Source organism: Mytilus galloprovincialis, chromosome 2 (genome assembly GCF_965363235.1).
Source record: "Mytilus galloprovincialis chromosome 2, xbMytGall1.hap1.1, whole genome shotgun sequence".
NCBI lineage: Eukaryota > Metazoa > Mollusca > Bivalvia > Mytilida > Mytilidae > Mytilus > Mytilus galloprovincialis.
This window is the reverse complement of record NC_134839.1, coordinates 42879364-42902012: the sequence shown is the minus strand read 5'-3', so window position 1 is coordinate 42902012 and position 22649 is coordinate 42879364. Positions and strand designations below refer to the sequence as shown.

General features: G+C 31.8%; 1 protein-coding gene across 4 annotated transcripts in view; it reads left to right on the top strand.

Annotated features, from left to right (window-relative positions):
* LOC143063638 (E3 ubiquitin-protein ligase E3D-like) overlaps window positions 1-22649 on the top strand; it is a 112504-nt gene that overhangs the window by 6112 nt on the left and 83743 nt on the right. For all 4 annotated transcript variants that reach the window (XM_076235889.1, XM_076235891.1, XM_076235890.1 and 1 more), the window contains exon 2: window positions 11922-12239. In XM_076235889.1, coding sequence (XP_076092004.1) covers window positions 11922-12239 — 318 coding nt within the window. The remainder of the gene's footprint in view (window positions 1-11921; window positions 12240-22649) is intronic.

The window sequence follows — 22649 nt, the reverse complement described above, 5'->3', positions numbered from 1 at the left end:
AACAAATCGATTGATGGATAAAAAATGAAAATCGGCCCAAAATTAATTATTCTACAACGATTTGAAATAGTGAGTGACATTATTTTATTAGTTTGTGGGTGAAGTTTGAATCGTGATTAAGGTGTGTTCCCGTTACCGCCGGTTAACAATAAATATATTTGATTAATATTAAAACTGTGAAGTTTAGAGTAATATATATATGGTTAAGTTACTGGATAATCCTGGAAAGTAGAAATTTCCAGTTTACAATACGAAAATTAATCGAGCAAGTACCAATCAACAAAATACAACAGAAGAAAACAGAGATCTAACTACGTTGTATAGATATTTATATAATACATTTCTGTCCCCTAAAATATGTTATCACTATCCGACCAAATGAAACCGTCCAAATGATACTGGTAATTACCGTAAATATTATTGAACAGTTGCACAAGAATTTGTACAATGTTACTATATACAAATACTTGAGTCGCAGTACTAAAAAAAAATTCAACACATCGGGGTTCAGCTGAACATTCGTATATACCAACCAATGATCTTACCCTACATTTATTTAAAATCTCTTTGATCTTTTGATTTTATCAGAACGATCATTTACAATCGTCTTAAATATGCAGGAAATGTGTGCCACTCAATGGAGTAAACAGTATAGTTATTATATAATCACAACTTGCGATATATATTTCATATAGTGCAATTTCTACCGAAAAAATAAATCAATAAAAATGGGGCATTTATTCAATAAATTTGGTACAAATTTCCATCGTCAACATGTTTTTCTATAGAATTAATGATGACTCGCATTAATCCATCAATCACTCAATCAGCACAGTTAGGTAACAGAATCTGCCGAAGTTTGCCGATTGCTGTTTCCTAAGAATTTATCACAACTTTCGATTTCTTCGTTTATTTCCGTAATCCTGAAATCAACCGAGAATGACAATTTTTTTTTTGAAGGGTTTTGGAGCCACTGAAGGCCCAAGAAGCTATAGAACAAATGATGAAAAATCATGCTTTCTGGGTGTTCCGAAGACCCTTTCATAATCTGAAAATGAAAGGCTAAGCTATGACCTACTTTAAATTTAAACAACTATAATGTTATAGTTCTAGTCTCATTTCTGACAAAGGGAATGATCAAACTACTGTCAGAAACACTACATGGAATAAAAACATGCATTATGATTATACTTTAAACTTGAGATGATTTTGAAGGCAAGGAAATAATTAAGATATGATTATTTTAAAAAATATTTACATTAATGAAGTAATAATTGTGAGAGGTGGAATAATTTATTTTTTTTTATCCTTCAAATTATTTTTACAAAATGTGACATATTAGAAAATATATATGCATGATATCGAAATGAGAATTATAATTGCAAATCTAGTAATTTATTATTTTTTGTTTTAATAATTTTTTGACAATATTTTGGTCTCAACATGCTCAAAGCAAAATGTATAAATTCAGTGTAAGACTGAAGTTTCTAGGGACAACATCAAAAGACCAATGTGCATAATAAAGCAAAAATGGAATTCACATAGTTAAGCCTGTGGCTGCTGTTTTTTTTTAAACTCATGATCAAGTTCATAACAAAATTACTAGATTACAAAAGGAATGCAACACTAACAGAATACAGAAGGGTAATCAATGAACAAAAGACAAATAAATGAGAAACATTGATCCCAAAAAATCAGGGCTTTAAGTCTGAGGGAAAACAGAACTTTCTTCTTGCAAGGCCGTGAACATAATTTGATATGGAGACAAGCGTTTGGTTTTGAAATTTCCTACATGTAGTTACGGCCCTGTTAAAATAAAGGTGAGGTAAGGTTTCCTGAGACAATATACCTCAAGTTAAATGAAACCAATTTTCAGACATTTCAAGTATATTTAAATAATATTTATACTTTTGTTATTAAAAAATTTAGGAAGTGTTTCCCGATTTTTTTGGGGAAAAAAGATGAATTTATGAAGAATCTGGTGCCATCTCATACTTTCGATTAGACCTGCTGAGTTATTTATTTTCTATACATTGCAAGTCAGGTAATTTATTTTCAAACTACCACAGACCAACCCATTTATTTTTGTGCTTATCAAGGCTGAGTTATCTATTTTCAAAATCACTTCTTTTAATAACCCCCACTAATTTCAACCCCCCCCCCCCCCCCCCCCCGAACAGTGAAATTTTTATCGCGAACAGTAGAATTTTATTACATAATCTGAAAGATGAAACCTTGATCTTCACAGGAAAAATACTCCCACTGCTGTGAAAAATCTTTTAAGAAAGTATCAGTTCATTATGTAAAGCCATTATTATTGCATTTTTTCAACTGAAATAGAATTTTCAGCTAAATGATAGCATCAAAGGCATAAACCTTGCTACTTAAAAGAAGCAAAAAGTTCATATTTTTTAATTTTACTTATTAAAAAATATGATTTAAACCTATGTGTTTAAAATTTTGAAAAAACTACAAAATCCCGATTTGTGACAAAACCTCGAATTTGCTACTCAAATAAGTGATTTAAAAATCACTTATTTCAGTAAGTCCCCTGACTGTTGTAAGAATCCGGGTCCGTTCGCTCACAGGTGATTGTTGCAATTGCCGGGTTAAATATCCATACGAACCCCTAAAAAAACAAAATTGCAAGGTGTTTTTTTAGGGGTTCGTATGGATATTTAACCCGGCAATTGTAAAAAAAACCCTGTGGTTCGCCCTGATTTCTTTCCTTCTTCTTCCGTCCTTCAGGACAATCTCCATGGCATAGGAGTAGTAATTAACCTCCACCATCAAGAATATATAAACAGTTGTATGTACACAATATATACAGTTTCTTTTATGGCACTGGCTACGGTTACATGGAAATGTAACAATAATAAAAATATTATTGTTACATTGGAGACTAAATGCCGGAACGCAAAGTCGGGTAAGGAACCGATTAATTACTAATGTAACAATAATTACTGAGGCTACGGTCAGTCAGGGGTACTACTTGTACAAGCGTACTTTATTTACTTGAAGAAGTAAAAAAAAATATACACATATAAGTAAATAAATAATGTTTGAATAATCTCCCCTTAATTTTCTAAAAAATTTACTTGTATAAGTAAATTTTTCTTACAATCCCACAAAAATCCTCAAGTTTTGAGATCATATGTAAAATCATGCCTTTAATGATTTTTCCCAGTTTTGCTCAAATTTTTTCATTAAAGTTCAATGTTTCATCTCATTAATTCATCAAAGAAACTGATTGAGCAAAGATCTTGTATATTTGCACAAGGCAATCAAAAATTGCTCCTTTGGGGCTTGTAAATGAGCAGTGTTATGAAGATAACAGACAAATAGGATTTTTATTGTCCATGAAATTACACTTAAATGATTAGTAAAGACATCTGTAAAGGGTACACAATTTTAAAATTCTGTTAGAGCAAAGAAATCTTAAGAATTCTAGAAAAGAAGAAAGGATGATTTTTTTACTTATACAAGTAAAAAATTCTGAATGTCTAAGGGACATAACTAAGCCAATTTTTTTTTTACCTATACAAGTAAATAAAATTCACTTGTATAAGTATCCTACAAATTTACTTATATGTGTATATTTTTTTTTACTTCTTCAAGTAAATAAAATACACTTGTACAAGTAGTACCCCTGACTGACGGTAACATTGCGTTATTGTTACATGAAAAACAGCAATATACGATGGGTCTATTAAAATGTACAAGATAATAAAAAAGACATTTATTTTATATTTACAATACATACAATTATTAAATATAAATTCTTTAATTATTTATTTGCAATGACATTTTCTACATATCCAGTAAGTGATTTTTGGAGCATTTCTAAGTCTGACACATTTTTGGTGAAACCACTCCAAGCAGCCATCACACACCAGTGATGCCGCACTGTGACTGTCCGTATCACATACTGTACAGTTCCATTCTGCAATATCCCGTTTTGATGATTAAGGCAACCTTTAATGTTTGCCATGCTTCCGGTGAGAAATACTTTTTCACTCTAGCAATGTTCATATTCTCATCTAATATTTTGGTTGGAAGCATGTGATGTAGTTTTATGTCATCTTTCAGTATGGTCACATTGCCGTCCATTACAGGTGTAAGGTTTACCTCAGATTTCAGTATCCAACTTTGCATAGCTGAAAAAAAACAATAAATTATAAAAATGCAAGTCAAAAGTCAAAAGTTCATCAAGTACTAATAAATAGTGAATTATTTTCCATTATTCAAACTGACATCGCCATGGCTAAAAAGTAAAAAGGCAAACATACAAATAAAAGTACACAAAACACAACATGGAAAACTACAGACTAAGAAACACAAACCCTATCAAAAACTGGGGGTATATCAACTGTCCATTTTTTTTAAAAGTTATTTACCTTCTTCTTTTTCCTTTGCTTGTCTTTTAAGAAACGGCATGACTCTCTTCGTACTTCTGGGCAATCCAACGACGCAATCTTGCATGAATATTATGACCCATTGATATTCGTTTATAGGTTAAACTTAACTTACCTTTGGTTTGGACGAGCTCCATCTGATTTTGAAACGAAATTACGTCCTCCGTGGATACATGTATACAGAAGTTCACAGTATTTTACTTCACAGTTAGCAAACTTTGCTATAGATGAATCATTTTTTTTAGAATTGCGTTTGTATAGCTGAATGAAATTTGTGTCTTGATATTGTTTCAGTTTTGTTTCAAACGAATCCCAAGTTTTAAATTTTTCACCCAAAACAAAATTGGTCACAGGAATCTCTGCATCCATTGCAAAATGCATTGTGCAAAGTATAATGACAGTAATACGAGTAGGTGTGCAGTTAAATACTTTAAAGTGAACACTTTTCTCAGCCCGAGTTCTCAACAACAAACCATTGGACTATATTTTCGCCTTTGGCACTACTAATCTAAAGTAGTATCTTTAAAACACCAAACGTGACCATTTATACGTTAAAAAACCCAATTTAAACACCATTTGTAAATCGATAATATTTATTACTTATCATTATTACAAGTATTATTTCGTACATATGCAAGATTAAGGCAACAAAACTATAGAAGATTTAAGTTTAATAAATCGAGCGTACATTGCTGTTTTTCATGTAACAATAACGCAATGTAACCGTAGCCTCAATAATTATTGTTACATTCGTTATTAATCGGTTCCTTATCCAACTTTGCATTCCGGCATTTAGTCTCCAATGTAACAATAATATTTTTATTATTGTTACATTTCCATGTAACCGTAGCCAGTGCCTTCTTTTATACACAGTGTTCCATTCACACGCGATTCGATGTTTATCTTTTGGTCCAAATAGGTGTTTGAAATGAACTTCTTTTCACCATAGTTTTAGCCACAGGAATCAGAAGTTCTATAAATAAAATTCTGTAAATAATAAAGTCGACTATCAATAGAGCTTCTATAAATAAAATTCTGTAAATAGCTTCTTGTAAGCTCTATTGATAGTCGACTTTATTATTTACAGAATTTTATTTATAGTACTTCCGATTCCTGTGCTTTACCTGACGGCGTTAATCGTCTTATCGTACAGTATAGTGTGGAGTGACCTACGCTTACTATGCTTTCAGAACATTCGTTCATTTTCAGTTGTGAAATTGCAGTATAGTGTGGTGGAACCCATGCTTACTACATTTCATCATACTTTTTGGATGGATTACATCATAGTTGCCAGTCGATTATCTTTTTAATTTAACTTTCTTTTTCTCTTTTTGTTGATTTAGCGTTCTAGCTCTGATGGAATGTAGGGCAAAACACAGTTTTCGAGATATAAGTTCACAATTCTGCTCAACTTTCTTATTTAAAATTATATCTGCCTGATGTTTTTTAGCAGTCCAGAATTACTTGTAATCTGGAGTCTGTCGTGATGTTGTAAAATGATATTGCTGTTTCCTTTATCAAAAAGTCATCTAGTTGTTTTAGAAAAGGGTGACGTATATTTTCCAGAATTTTACACTTAAGAAGCAGATGTTCTATATCTTCGTTGTCTTCATCACATAGTTTACACGTTGGCGATTGATACTCGGTAAAGCTTGCACGTTTAGGTTGTGTCATGTATGTACCAGTGACCCTTTTAAGTTTTATTCCTATTGATAATGCCCCTTTTGATAGTTTGTTGTCATTTTTCAGATCAATGATTGGATGGCAATTTCTTGGTAAAAATGCAACACAGTTAAGATGATTCAGTGAGGAATAGAATCTACAATCATGAGTTATTCTTTGAATCCAGTATGAATCCATCACTTTGCGTCCTGCGTCCCTCGTCCGTCGTCGTTGTCCATCGTCGTTAACTTTTACAAAAATCTTCTCCTCTGAAACTACTGGGCCAAATTTAACCAAACTTGACCACAATCATCATTGGGGTATCTAGTTTAAAAAATGTGTGGCGTGACCTGGCCAACCAACCAAGATGGCCGCCATGGCTAAAAATAGAACATAGGGGTAAAATGCAGTGTTTGGCTTATAACTCAGAAACCAAAGCATTTAGAGCAAATCTGACAGGGGTTAAATTGTTTATCAGGTCAAGATCTATCAGCCCTGAAATTTTCAGATGAATTGGACAACCCATTGTTGGGTTGCTGCCCCTGAATTGGTAATTTTAAGGAAATTTTGCTGTTTTGGTTATTATCTTGAATATTATTATAGATAGAGATAAACTGTAAACAGCAATTATGTTCAGCAAAGTTAGATTTACAAATAAGTTAACATGACCGAAATGGTCAGTTGACCCCTTTAGGAGTTGTGGCCCTATATAGTCAATTTTTAACCATTTTTCGTAAATCTTAGTAATCTTTTACAAAAATCTTTTCCTCTGAAACTACTGGGCCAAATTAATCCAAACTTGGCCACAATCATCTTATGGGTATCTAGTTTAAAAAATGTGTCGGGTGACCGGGCCATCCAAACAAGATGGCTGCCACGGCTAACAGTAGAACATAGGGGTAAAATGTCAAAAACCAAGGCATTAAGATCAAATCTGACTGTGGTTGAAATGTTTATCAGGTCAAAATCTATCTGCCCTGAAATATTCAGATGGATTGGACGACACTTTGCTAGGTTGCTGCCCCTGAATTGGTAATTTTAAGGAAATTTTGCAGTTTTTAGCTCACCTTTCCTAAAAGGAAATGTGAGCTTTTCTCATCACTTGGTGTCCGTCGTCGTCGTTTTCTGTCGTCGTTAACAGTTTTTCAAACATCTTCTCCTCTGAAATTACTGAATGGATTTGGATGAAACTTAGCATGATTGTTCCTTAGATTATCCTGCACAAAGTTTGTGCTTCGATTTTTGATCCGTCAAAAAACATGGCCGCCGTTACTTAAAATAGAACATAGGGGTCAAATGCAGTTTTTGGCTTGTATCTCAAAAAACAAAGCATTTAAAGCAAATCTGACATGGGGGTAAAAATGTTCATTAGGTCAAGATCTATCAGCCCTGAAATTTGCAGATGAATCAAACAACCCATTGTTATGTTGCTGCCACTTAATTGGTAATTTTAAGGAAATTTTGCAGTTTTTGGTCATTATCTTGAATATTAATATAGATAAAGATAAACTGTAAACAGCAAAAATGATCAGCAAAGTAAGATCTACAAATAAGTTAATATGAACAAAATTGTCAATTGACCCCTTAAGGTGTTATTGTCCTTTAATGACAATTTTTCACAATTTGTTCATCATATTTGCTAACTTTAAAAAATCTTCTCCTCTAAAACTACTCAACCAAATTCAACCAAACTTCATTTGAATGATCAGTAGGGTGTATAAAATAAAGTTTGTGTTTTATTTTCTATTTCGTCAAAAAACATGGCCAAAGGCATTGTTTACCAGGTGAGCGATTCAGGCTCTTGAGAGCCTCTTGTTTTAGTAGTGATTTTTGGAACTTCTCTAATTTAATCATGTTTGATGGACCTGGTTGTAGTATTTTTAAACCATAAGTGAGAACTGGTTGAATGTATGTTATGTAGATGGATATATTGATGTTACTGGGTCCAGTCCATTGGTTCCACGAAAACCAGCTGAGAGCAGGCTATATGCAGTGCGACGTGCTTTTGTTCAACATGAAGTGTTTCCGATTTCATTCTTGATGTTGATCGAATTATACCTAAATGTATTCAAGTTAAAACACAATAATTATGATTGGTAACTTTTCCAGTTTTGTTATCCACCTCTATGATTACACTTTTTTGTGGTTGTAACGTGTAGTGATGTAACTGACTGTATTGCAGAGCATGGTTGATTAAAATTTGTAAATCATAAGGGTTGTCGCTCAAAACTGCTATATCATCTGCACACGCTACAGCATTAATGTTGATGTGACCAATCTTACATCCTTGATTTGATCTTTCATATAGAGATAATAAGTCTTCAATATATTTCACGTTCACCCTGATTTCACGTTCGCCCTAGCATACATTTTATTAACGTAATATGAAAACTTTAAATGTAAAACATATAAGGATTAATACTTAAAAAATAATATTTGAGAATTTTTTTTTTCAAGTTTCATCTTTAAAAAAATACATCATATCTTACTCTAAGGAGAATTATAAACAAAAAGTGCATTTTCAATCTCCGCAAAAAGAAGAAAAAAAGAAATTGCAAAAATTTACCGGTATATTTTTAGGTTTGTTCGTTCTGGTTTTTAGTGAAACCTTCGTCAATACACGAATAATGAACGTTTTAAAAGCCTCTAAATGCACAAAAAATGTAAACAGTTGTGTTAAATTTTAATATATCTACATATTACATAACTTTTCATTGTTGAAATGGTACTGAACATGTTGAAACTGTTTTTCAAGTATATTTGGGTATAAATAATGTTGAAACTCTTTTTTTAGGTATATATTGGGGTATATAATGGGGTAAAAAGTCACGCCGATTTCTGTTTACTGTTTTGATAAAAAAAAATTACTATCAATGTGCCACCGAAGCGCATTCACAAGAAAATTTTAAAATATCAGTACATGTATAAAAACGATAAAAATTTAATAAGAATGCGAAGTCATATGTTATAGGACTACATATGTACCTGTTCGCACAGGGTCTTTCGCCCTGATTATTTTCTTTTGCCCAATAGAAATAAAGATGGAAAACGGCATGAATTTTGTCAGATAAAATTCTTTGTCTTTCAATTACATTTCTTGACCCTATGCATTTCCAAACACTATATATGCCAATTTGAAATAGTTGTCAACCTATTTATTTCATTGGGCCAAAACCGGGGCCTTAAAGGACCCGGCCCATACAGAAAAAATGATCACTAGGCCAACTGCATTGCTCAACTGGCCGCCAGTTGAGGGCTAGCTGGCCATCAGTTGAGCAAATAGTTGAGGGCCAGTTGAGGGCTAGCTATTTTTTGCCATGCAAATTAGGTAGCCCTCAACTATCAGTGCTCAACTTTATGCAAATTAGTTGAGCAACGTTGAGAAAATATCATAGTTGAGGGCTAGGTGTCCAACAGTTGAGCAATTAGAGTTGAGGGCTACCTGGCCAACAGTTGAGGACCAGGTCATTAAAAGTTGAGGGCTAGGTGGCCAATAGATGAGGACCAGGTCATTAATAGTTGAGGGCTATGTCTTAAAAAGTTGAGAATTATGTGGTAATTGCAAACTGATGACTACACATTGTAGAAAAAATAAATTTAAATTGTGTATTTTTATAGCCAAAATACTGCTGAAAGATCTTAACTCATAACATACTACATTAATGCTTTATCCTTGCTTTTTAGAAGTTATCTAGCAAATAAGAATAGATCTCTAGTTTTATACCAAATTCATTATATTAGAATATTCTTATTTTATTAGTAATACTTTTTAAAACAAGTTGTCTTAATAATAAAATAAACATGTCTCCTGTCTTACACATTTTGACAATATATAAATTAATGCATAAATATATTGTCTCATTTTATTCTTCACTCTTTAAAGTTTATAAAGAAAACACTTTAAATATCACTATTTTGAACTAAAAGAGCATAATTATACACTTATTCAAAATGGTGGAAATCAAATCTAATCCAATGTACTTACCAAAAGATGTTTCCAGAAATGTGTGTTAAACATCAATCTTCCTAAATCCAAGAGTCATGTCATCAGAAGAATACACTGCACTTTTCAATGTCAATACAGTTATTTGTAACTTTTTTTTATCTACATTCATTGTAAAATTCATATTTTATTCATGATAGGCTTGATAGCTAGAAGACATCTTTGCTTGCCATGTGCATGCTCAAACCCAGTTCAAATTTTAAATGTTTGAGGTTCTTTTGGGTATTGTGACAGTGTGATCACTTTGAGATTTGCTCCTTATAATAACTGTTAATTAACTAAATCTTGAATATTTAATATATCTTATAATAAAAGAAATACTGTTTGTTTTTATCTTTATGTCAAAGATTTAGTTAAGTTAAGATACAGAAAAATGTATAAAATTGAAAGCTTCCCTTAATTTTGCCTCAAACTTTGTGTACCGTACATTTATAATAATACTTCCTGTCCATTTGCACTAAAGACAGATAAAACAGATGGCACATAACATTTAAATCATCAGGTCATATTTCTAATTGCTCAACTTTTGCTCAACTATAAAAATTTCAAAGTCTGAATGCTCAACTTTTCCTCAACTACAAAAATTTCAAAGTCTGAATGCTCAACTTTTGCTCAACTACAAAAATTTCGAAGTCTGAAAGCTCAACTTTTGCTCAACTATATGAAAACCAAAGATCAATTGCTCAACTTTTCCTCAACTTAATGGCCAGCTTCAGTTGAGGGCCAGTTGAGCGACATCTATCCAACATACAGTGCTTGGCCAGGTTTGAACTATTTTGCTTAAAACAGCTAGCCCTCAACTGTCCGCCACATGGCTATCAACTGGCCCTCAACTTTTTTTTCTGTTGGCCTACACCTTTATATCTTGTAATGCAGTCTATTGTCTCCATTAAACTATTTATGTTCCTGTGTGTCTTTTCAAAATGATTTGAATGATGTGAAAAAGAAATCACCAGGGTCATCCCATCCTTGTCATATGATATGAAAATGTTCTTGTATCTTTTAAATGGTTGAGATCCCCACCCCTAAACCATATATTTTGGAAGATGAATTGAATGAGTAATATGCGTAGTTCCAGAGGGTTTATACTTATGTGGATTATTTTTAGGATACCTCCCATCAGCATCCTGTTACAATCATTTTTTCTGAAATAAAACTGCACTCAAAGCTAGATCATCCTGCAATCCAATCTGAAATAAGATTACTGCTTGCTTGTGGTTTAATTAGTTACTGATGCTTGCATAACCTCTCTGTTCAGTTCCATGCAATTAAGTGCAATTAATGCTTCAGTCTTGGTTTTGGGTAGGACATAAATAAAAATGTAATATAGGATAAACATTTAAAATTACAGAGATCATTTCATGTACTCCACAGTCATGTGATTTTTATGACCACTCTGACCATAGTGTGCACAATATCACAGCCAACTTATGACATACATGTATTACCAAAAGTTTACAATAATATCTAGAGGGTCTTAACTAAATTTTAAGCTGAAGATATTTATTAAACAATGAATTAATTTAAATAATGTTTTTTTTAAACATGTTAAATGTAACAAAAACAACATCCAAACTAAATGCCATTGGCCGCAGTGAACACATAGAAAATGCAGGTTTAGCGCTGACCAGTCTTATAGTTGACATTACTTGTATATTATTGATGCATCAGCATTATGAACATTAATATTTCCAGTCAGGTATGCAAGAAGTCAATACAAACAGAATGGAAATAATTGGTCTCTCAGGGTTCTTCAGGCTGTAAAATCCTTGCAAAAATCTGCATCTTTTTGGTTGTTCAATATTTTATCAGCATTTTGATATCCAATGTCCTATTTTCAGACTTAAAAGGACAAATAAAGAATCAGTAGAAGTAGATGTGGAAAAGAATACAGTAACAGTTTTTGATGATGACACTGAGACAAAGTTTATATTATCTGATGTTGAATTGGTTCCATTATCTTGCAGAGGATTAAAGTTATCTCCCTTTAGCGAAGTAAATTTTACAATGCAGATTGATTCTTCCAGTTGGAAGACAGTTAAACCACTCAAGTTTGAATCTAAACAATCATACCAGGAAGAAATGGTAGAGAAAATACAACTTTATCAAGATAAATGCTTCTGTGCAAAATGTGACCAGAAAATTTTCAGGAATCACTGGTAAGAGACATTTTCATTCTTATTTGTGCATTTGAAAATAACAGCACTTCATAAGACTTCTAAAAAATGGAAAACAACACATTTAATAATTTATTGCGTCCGAAGCGCTTTTCTGGATTTAAAGGGATCATTAGTCTTTTGACTTCCAAAGAACTTAGAATTTTTGGCATTCATTGCAATTATGAAATTTTTTATTGATATAAATTTAGTTCTTCAGTTGAATATTAAAGTCGGGTTTCAGCATTACCTTTATAGGCAACTTGCTCTTTATGGCAAGTGACCATGATAAATAACTTGTCAGTGGCAGATCCAGGGGGAGGATTCCGGGGGTAGGAAGTTGAAACCCCCATTTTTTTTTACTATCAATGTATTTGAATTGGGACATATGGTTCATGTGGTTGGAAGGCCCCCTTTTAAAAATGGCTGGATCAGCCCCTGCTTGTCCACATGAGAGAACCACTATTCCCAATTTTGTTCTTGCTGTAGAAATTTTAAACTGCCATTGATGGACATAATTTATTAAATTAGGTAAATACAATTCAATAACAGGGATGATTCCACTATATAGTTTAGGGCCGCTTGGCGGCCCTGAAATCGGCTAGCGGCCCCCAAAAAATATTTGTGAATATAAATTCCCAATCTATGAAAAGAAAATAAAAATCGGTATTTCCGAAAAAGTTTAGGACTTTGTCTCACTGACTACGACAATGGACCAGTTCAATTTTAAATCCATTTTAATCAAGGTAAACTTATAAAGATGACCTGTTGAAAAAATACCAAATAGATGATTTTTTCATTGGTTTATATAGCAAGCCATTTTGCTATTTCATTTAATTTCAAGATATCTTGTATAGTTTATAAGATATTATATGAAATATCTTACAGATTAAATAAGATATCTTATAAAGTTTATGAAATTTGAAATTTTTAAAATAATTTCATGAAATATAAGAGATATCTAATAGTTGATAATTTTTATAACATATCTTATAGATTATATAAGATATCTTATAAACTATATGAGATATCTTATTAACTATATAAGATATTTTATAAACTATAATATGTATTGTTTTTAAGATATATCTTATATGAAAGATATCTTATTAACTATATAAGATATTTTATAAACTATATGTATTGTTTATAAGATATCTTATATGAAAGATATCTTAATTACTTTAGGAGATATCTTTAAAAGTATATGATATATCTTATAAAATTTAAGTTTATAAGATATCTTATAAAATTTAAGTTTATAAGATATCTTATATAATTTTCTTTATAAGATATCCAATAAACTATATAAGATATCTTAGAAACTATATGAGATGTCTTATCAACTATATAAGATATCTTGTAAGTTATGAAAGATATCTTGTAAATTATAAAAGATATCTTGTAAATTAGATATTTATAAGATCTCATATACTTTCAGAGATCTCTAATAAACTTATGAGATATTTTAAATAATATATAAGATATCTCATATAATATATAAGACATCTTATGTAAATGAAACTATAGAAGATATCTTATATATTAAATGGGATATCTTATATATTACACGAGATATCTTGACATTTGATTAAATAGTAAAACAGCTTGCCATAGATTAATGTTAGCTGGTATATTATGTTTATGTATATGTAATATGCTTAGGTTACTTCGAAGTAAGGCATTGAAGAAAAAAATATATAATAGCCTTACAAGACGTAATAATCATTTGGACTAGTGCATCATGTGCAGTGATATTCATGTAATACCACTTCCCTGGTCCAAATCCAATAACTTTCAAGTAATCTGGTGATCATATCTATGAGGTCAGAATCATATATATCATAATCAGTAGCCCATCCATAATTATTCAAAATGTTACAACTTCTTAAATCAGTGTAGTCTAAGAGGTTAAACAAAATTCCCAATTTGATGTTCAAGGGACACCCATTTGAAAACACCTGGAATCATCCCTGCAATAAGGAATGAAATGACATTATGAAGTTGAATGCCCAAAGTGTTGTACCAAGCCACTTAAACCTCACAAGAGACCTAGGAGCAAACAAAAAGAAGAATATTTAGTTGAAGTCATATCATTAATTTTGTTGTTTTCTGTTTGTTGTTTAATTTTGGTATAATTAATATGCCTGTGCTTTAAGGGCATACGATACAGTTTTGATCCCGTATTTAAATTTTGATGAAAATTTGCATGTAGGCTATTTTTTACTTGATTAAATCAAATATGTAATAAAAAATATACCTTCATGTGCTACTTTTTGAGTAAATTGAGGTTCAAATTTCAGACATTTCCTCAAAATACAGATTTGTGGACGAATTTTTCCTTTCGATAGAAATGCATATTTTTTTTGTTTTAAAAGATAAATCTGATATGTTTTTTGTTAAATTATTTGTAATTTATGTGTTATATAAATATTGCATATATATTTGTACATTTTATTTTTACAAATGATCATGAATGTAGGAAAAACCGTCATTTTTTTCTGTATATTAATCAAATTTTAAAAAATTGCGCTATTTATGTTTTCAGTAAAATTGGTACACGTAATCTTCTTACGTAATCAAACCGAATGTCATTTTAAAAAAAGAGTTTTCAAGTCAAATCAGTTTGAATGATAAAAATCAGCCGATAAGTCGCCGTTTGACGTCGCAAAATTTACGTTAGCAACATCATTACCTCCCCTGTGACTGTATTGTATGCCCTTAAAGTATGTGAAAATAATCCAATACATCTGGGATTTTCTCATAGCCATTTTTCAGTATTCAATAATATCCTTTTCCTTGTCTCTTGACGCCTGTTGTCTGTTGTCCTCATTAATTTTTACAAAAATCTTCTTCTCTGAATCTTATTAATTGGGCCACAATTAACATGATTAACCAAACTTGGCCACATTCATCATTAGGGTATCCAGTTTAAAAAATGTGTCGATGAACCTGCCAACCAATAATGGCTGACACTGCTATAAATAGAACATGCAGTTTTTGGCTTATATCTCTGAAACTTACGGTTAAAATTTAGGCAAATCTGACATGGGAGTTAAAATGTTCATCAGGTTAATTTCTATCTGCACTGAAATTTTTACCGTTTGTTCGTCCGTCGTCAACACGTTGGACATTAACTCAAAAAAGCTTTAAGCAATTTGCATAAAACTTTAGGTAATCATTTATATATAAATATGAGCTCCCTTTCAGTTTTTAGCTCACCTGGCCGAAAGGCCAAGTGAGCTTTTCTCATCACTTGGCGTCCGTCGTCGTCGTCCTGCGTTAACTTTTACAAAAATCTTCTCCTCTGAAACTACTGGGCCAAATTTAACCAAACTTGGCCACAATCATCATTGGGGTATCTAGTTTAAAAAATGTGTCCGGTGACCCGGCCAACCAACCAAGATGGCCGCCATGGCTAAAAATAGAATATAGGGGTAAAATGCAGTTTTTGGCTTATAACTCAAAAACCAAAGCATTTAGAGCAAATCTGACATGGGGTAATATTGTTCATCAGGTCAAGATCTATCTGCCCTGAAATTTTCAGATGAATCGGACATTTCATTGTTGGGTTGCTGCCCCTGAAATGGTAATTTTAAGGAAATTTTGCTGTTTTTGGTTATTATCTTGAATATTATTATAGATAGAGATAAACTGTTTACAGCAATAATGTTCAGCAAAGTAAGATCTACAAATAAGTCAACATGACCAAAATGGTCAGTTGACCACTTTAGGAGTTATTGCCCTTTATAGTTAATTTTTAACCATTTTTCGTAAATCTTAGTAATCTTTTAGAAAAATCTTCTCCTCTGAAACTACTGGGCCAAATTTAACCAAACTTGGCCATAATCATCATTGGGGTATCTAGTTTAAAAAATGTGTCTGGTGACCCAGCCAACTAACCAAGATGGCCGCCATGGCTAAAAATAGAACATAGGGGTAAAATGCAGTTTTTGGCTTACAACTCAAAAACCAAAGCATTTAGAGCAAATCTGACAAGGAGTAAAATTGTTCATCAAGTCAAGATCTATCTGCCCTGAAATTTTCAGATGAATCGGACATTCCGTTGTTGGGTTGCTGCCCCTGAAATGGTAATTTTAAGGAAATTTTGCTGGTTTTGGTTATTATCTTGAATATTATTATAGATAGAGATAAACTGTAAACAGCAATAATGTTCAGCAAAGTAAGATCTACAAATAAGTCAACATGACCAAAATGGTCAGTTGACCACTTTAGGAGTTATTGCCCTTTATAGTCAATTTTTAACCATTTTTCGTAAATCTTAGTAATCTTTTAGAAAAATCTTCTCCTCTGAAACTACTGGGCCAAATTTAACCAAACTTAGCCATATTCATCATTGGTGTATCTAGTTAAAAAAAATGTGTCCGGTAACGCGGCCAACAAACCAAGATGGCTGCCATGGCTAAAAATAGAACATGGGGGTAAAATGCAGTTTTTGGCTTTTAACTCAAAAACCAAAGCATTAAGAGCAAATCTGACAGGAAGTAAAATTGTTGATCAGGTCGCGATCTATCTGCCCTGGAATTTTCAGATGAATCAGATAATCGGTTGTTAGGTTGCTGCCCCTGAATATGTAATTATGAGGAAATTTTGCTGTTTTTTGTTATTATCTTGAATATTATTATAGATAGAGATAAACTGTAAACGGCAATAATGTACAGCAAAGTAAGAACTAAAAATAAGTCAGTATGACCAAAATAGTCAATTGACCCCCTAAGGAGTTATTGCCCTTCATAGTCAATTTTTAACAATTTTCTTAAAATTTGAAGATTTTCAATAGCATTTTCCACAGAAAGTACTGTTATAGATAGAGATAATTGTAAGCAGCAAGGATGTTTAGTAAAGTAAGATAATTGTAAGCAGCAAGGATGTTTAGTAAAGTAAGATCTACAAACACATCACCATCACCAAAACACAATTTTGTCATGAATCCATCTGTGTCCATTGTTTAATAATCACAAGGACCAAGGTGAGCGACACAGGCTCTTTAGAGCCTCTAGTTTTTTTTTATTTTAGATTTCATGTTTTTATTGATTGAAATAAAGGGGGATTTTCCAAATTTCTGACAATTATTAAAAAATGCTATCACCAACTTGCAAGAAATTTAGGTGAATTATTTATATCTATTGACATGAGCTCCCTTTGGATTTTTATAAATTTTAGATCTTAGGTTTCTGAGTTACAGGGTTTTATTCATAAAAAAGGGGGATTTTCAAGTTTCTGACAATAACTCAAACATGCTTTGAGCAGTTCACATGAAACTTTGGTGAATTGTTATCATCTATTGATAAAAAGTAAAATCACAAAAATACTGAACTTAGAGGAAGATCAATTGGGAAAGACCATAATCACATGGCAAAATCAAATAACAAAACGCATTAAAAACGAATGGACAAAAACTGTCATATTCCTGACTTGGTACAGGCATTTTCAAATGTAGAAAATTGTGGATTAAACCTGGTTCTGTAGCGCTAACCCTCTCACTTTAATGACAGTCTCATCAATTTTCGATATTTTTACATTGATGCGTTAAATAAACAGACACAATAAATATAATAGTCAAAATATGGGTACATCAGTCATCATCGTTTAACAATTTTAAAAGGGACAATTTAACCGAACACAAAAACATCTACTATCTACGAACACATTTATTGATTTGAGTGTCTGACATCAGAAAATTTTATACGTCACATAAATTTGTCGTTCAATGTACGTACAAACAATTTTAAAATTTTCATGGGAATGTTAGCATACAGGGTTAAAAAATCAAAAATATGTAAGAATAAATTTAAGAAATAGACCGAGATTTAAACTAGTCCAAAAGTTATATATAGAATCTATAAGAATCCAAAAATAGTTAATTCCACTACGCGATTGAATGATTTTGACGCCAGGTTCAACGTATATTGTAATTCATAATAGAAATATATCATAATGACATATAAATAGAACAATATCATACTGACGGGATCTTTTAAAGTACAGAGTCACGTTATAAGAACAAAAGAAATACAAAAAGTCGCAAATACAAAACAAACCACAAAAAATGAAAGCCGATACAAACACATTGACGAGATGTATAAGTACCGAGCCACGTGAAACGGAAATCACATGAAACCATTCAACAGTAAAAGTAATATTAATAATAGAACAAAGACAAATGAAAGAACTATAAAACACGTTGTTAAGATGATAAACAACATCAGTACGAAGAATCTATACATCAAGACCATCGTGTATTATTTGAGAAGTTGATACGGAATATTTATCAACAAGGTCTTGGTACCTTCCGATGAACTTTTTTAGAAAAAGAACCAGACGTTCTTTGACATACCCCTGTTTCATCAACTTTCTACTCAGACACTGATGACGTATTACAAAGTCTGAGTAGGAGCTGCAAGCTCTTGAATATCGAATAAGTTGGGAAATATATATCCCATATGCAGGTGAAGTTGGTATATTGCTACTAAGGTGGGGGAAATTTATGATTTCAAAATTAAAATCGTCTCGTTTGTCATAGATTCTGGTACTGAAATGACTGTGTAAGTCAAATTCGAGATATAAGTCTAAAAATGAGGCGGAGGAAGCCGTGTCTATTGTCTCTTTAATCTCTAGTTCTGGGGGATATATTAATGGAACCCAATCAGAAAAGTTCGGATTGTTTATGGAAAGAACATCATCAATATATCTGAAAGTGAAATTAAATAATCTGGCTTCTTTGATTCTCTTGTTTTTTACAAGTGTCTGGAGGAACTCCGATTCATCTGAAAATAAGAATAGGTCGGCAAGAAGAGGCACACAGTTTGTTGTCGATAAGAAACTCCAGCATACTGACCACTTGTTCTTCTGTGTAGCATATTTTACCTTTTTGTTTGTCACTATTTACGAAATATGCCTTATGAAATCCCAAAGTAATAAATTTATAGCGTATGCTACCATTTTTATGTTGAAAGGCATTGTGGATTATTTCTTTTAGGCGATTTTTCAATTTCACATGGGGAATGGTGGTATACAGGGTTGAAAAATCAAAAGTTTTGATGGAACTAATTTCAGAAAAAGACCGAGATTTAAAATTGTCTAGAAGTTCTTTAGAATTTTTAAGAATCCACATATGGTTAATACCACTACGCGAGTAAACAGTTTCACAGTTTTTCTGAAGACCCTCTTTCACTGCGGACAGAATTTTAGTCAATCTAATGGACAATTCTTTAGTAGAACATGAAGATGAGCCAGCAATATACCGTTGTTTGTACGGAATTTTATAAAGCTTTGGTATCCAATACAAACAAGGTCAGCTCCCTTTCCATTTTCATAAATTTCTAATATGACATTGAGAAGTAATTGAACTTTATTCTTTGAAAATGTGACAGGCGTATCGTATGCGCTCATGGCGCAGCTGCTCATCCCTAGATTTTCCATCATCTATCATGGAAAACTTCATGGAATTCCATGAAGTATTGGAACCTGTTTTACATGGAAATCCATGGAAAATGAAAAGAGAAAAAAAAAGGGAAATAATAATATTTCCATCCTAAACATTTTCCATGGAAATATTTTCCATGATGTTTTTCCATGGAATTCCATGGAAATATTTTCATCATTTCCATTTAAAATGTATTGCTCAAACTAACCTGTAATAATGAAGGTATAAAAACAGCAGATTCCAAATAAGAAAGTTAAAAAGTTCCCAAAATTATGTTTAACAAAATCAACACCAATGAAGTTCTGTTTTGGAATACATGTTATACTTATATAAGTTATCACTTTTTGACAAAAAATACATCTCTTCACATTATATTTTTTAAATAAATAACACCTTAAAAAAATGTTGCTATCATATACAAAATTGACAGACATTTTGACGGAAAATTCTTATGTTAACAACACAAAAAATCTTAATATTTTCAGTATTTTCAAGGTTTGGATGTATATCTTGATTTAATATGAAAGGCAAATTGGAATAAAACATTTCTGAACATCTGCACAAAAAAAAAGGAATTGGAATAACTTTTAAAAAGGATTATCTTGGAGTTGCTAACATAAGATTTGACAGACATGAACAATGCTGCTAACATAATATTTGACAGAAATTAAGTTGTTGCTAACATAAAATTTGACGGACTTTATTGTTGCTAACATAATATTTGACAGACTTTTTTGTTGCTAACATAAGATTTGACGGACATTATTGTTGCTAACATAAACTTTGACGGACTAAATAGTGTTGCTAATATAAGATGTTGACGGACTTGTTGCTAACATAAGATTGTGCTAACATAAATAAATTTGACGGACAATATATATATGAGATTATTAACCAACATTGGAGATCTTATCCAAGTGAAAGTTATATTAAGAATTCCTGCAAAATACCGCTGCCTGAAATTAAAAAAGATTTCAACCCAGGACAGATAACTCTAATTTGTAGCACATCCAAATGTTGCTAACATAAAATGACAAGTTTGACAGAAATTATGTTAGCAACAGATTTGATTAAACTATTGATTAAATAAAGTAAATTGAAAGATCCAAAATGTGTATGTTTAATATACATTATGAAATACAATTTTAACAGGCTTATATAAGTACCTACAATGATGTGGCAAGATTTTATGAACCTGTTGCTATCATAACATTTATTGACAGACAAGCATCTAATAAGTAAGGTATTTGAAATTGAAAAAAATATATATCAAAAGAAAAGCAAAAGATTTGGAGACAGGGATGTTTGAATAATCAGACTACACTAATAAAAACCATTATACCAGTGTCAACTTAGAGCCTCGTAAAACATGAACCTTGTGTCAAAAAATGGGAAGTAATTTCCGTCAAACATTTCACATTTTTATACGACAGCAAAAATTGAAAATTTTTTGGTCGTATATTGGTATCACGTTGGCGTCATCGTCTGCGTCGTTGTTGTCGTCGTCCGAATACTTTTAGTTTTCGCACTCTAACTTTAGTAGAAGTGAATAGAAATCTATGAAATTTAAACACAAGATTTATGACCACAAAAGGAAGGTTGGGATTGATTTATGGAGTTTTGGTCCCAACATTTTAGGAATTAGGGGCCAAAAAGGGCCCAAATAAGCATTTTCTTGGTTTTCGCACAATAACTTTAGTATAAGTGAATAGAAATCAATGAAATTTTGACAAAAGGTGTATGACCACAAAAGGAAGGTTGGGATTGATTTTGGGAGTTAAGGTCTGTACAGTTTAGGAATTAGGGGCCAAAAAGGGCCCAAATAAGCATTATTCTTGGTTTTCGCACAATAACTTTAGTATAAGTAAATAGAAATCTATGAAATTTAATCACAAGGTTTATGATCATAAAAGGAAGGTTGGGTTTGATTTTGGGAGTTTTGGTCCCAACAGTTTAGGAATAAGGGGCCCAAAGGGTCCAAAATTGAACTTTGTTTGATTTCATCAAAAATTGAATAGTTGGGGTTCTGAGATATGCCTAATCTAACTGTGTATGTAGATTCTTAATTTTTGGTCTCGTTTTCAAATTGGTCTACATTAAGGTCCAAAGGGTCCAAAATTAAACTTAGTTTGATTTAACAAAAATTGAATCCTTGGGGTTCTTTGATATGCTGAATCTAAAAATGTACTTAGATTTTTGATTATTGGCCCAGTTTTCAAGTTGGTCCAAATCGGGGTCCAAAATTAAACTTTGTTTGATTTCAGCAAAAATTGAATAATTGGGGGTTCTTCAATATGCCAAATCTAACTGTGTATGTAGATTCTTAATTTTTAGTCCCGTTTTCAAATTGGTCTACATTAAAGTCCAAAGGGTCCAAAATTAAACTTAAGTTTGATTTTAACAAAAATTGAATTCTTGGGCTTTATTGATATGCTGAATTTAAACATGTACTTAAATTTTTTATTATGGGCCCAGTTTTCAAGTTGGTTCAAATCAGGATCCAAAATTATTATATTAAGTATTGTGCAATAGCAAGAAATTTTCAATTGCACAGTATTCAGCAATAACAAGAAATCTTCAATTGCACAGTATTTTGCAATAGCAACAAATTTTCAATTGCTCAGTTTTGTGCAATAGCAAGAAATCTTCTATTGCACAGCATTGTGGCCATTGTGCAATAGCAAATATTTTCAATTGCACAGTATTGCGCAATAGCAAGAAATATCTAATTGCACAATATTGTGCAATAGCAAGAAATTTTCAATTGATTGGAGTTATCTTTCTTTGTCCAGAATAGTAGTTGAATCAACTTAAATCATTGTTTTATACAATATACAATGTATATTCACTTTTACTACCAACTGATAAATTAAAACAATCTTTACCATTCAGTGATAACAAGCACCTTTTGTTACATTCTAATATTTTATGATGTATTTAAATGAGTAGTTATTGTTGCAAACTCC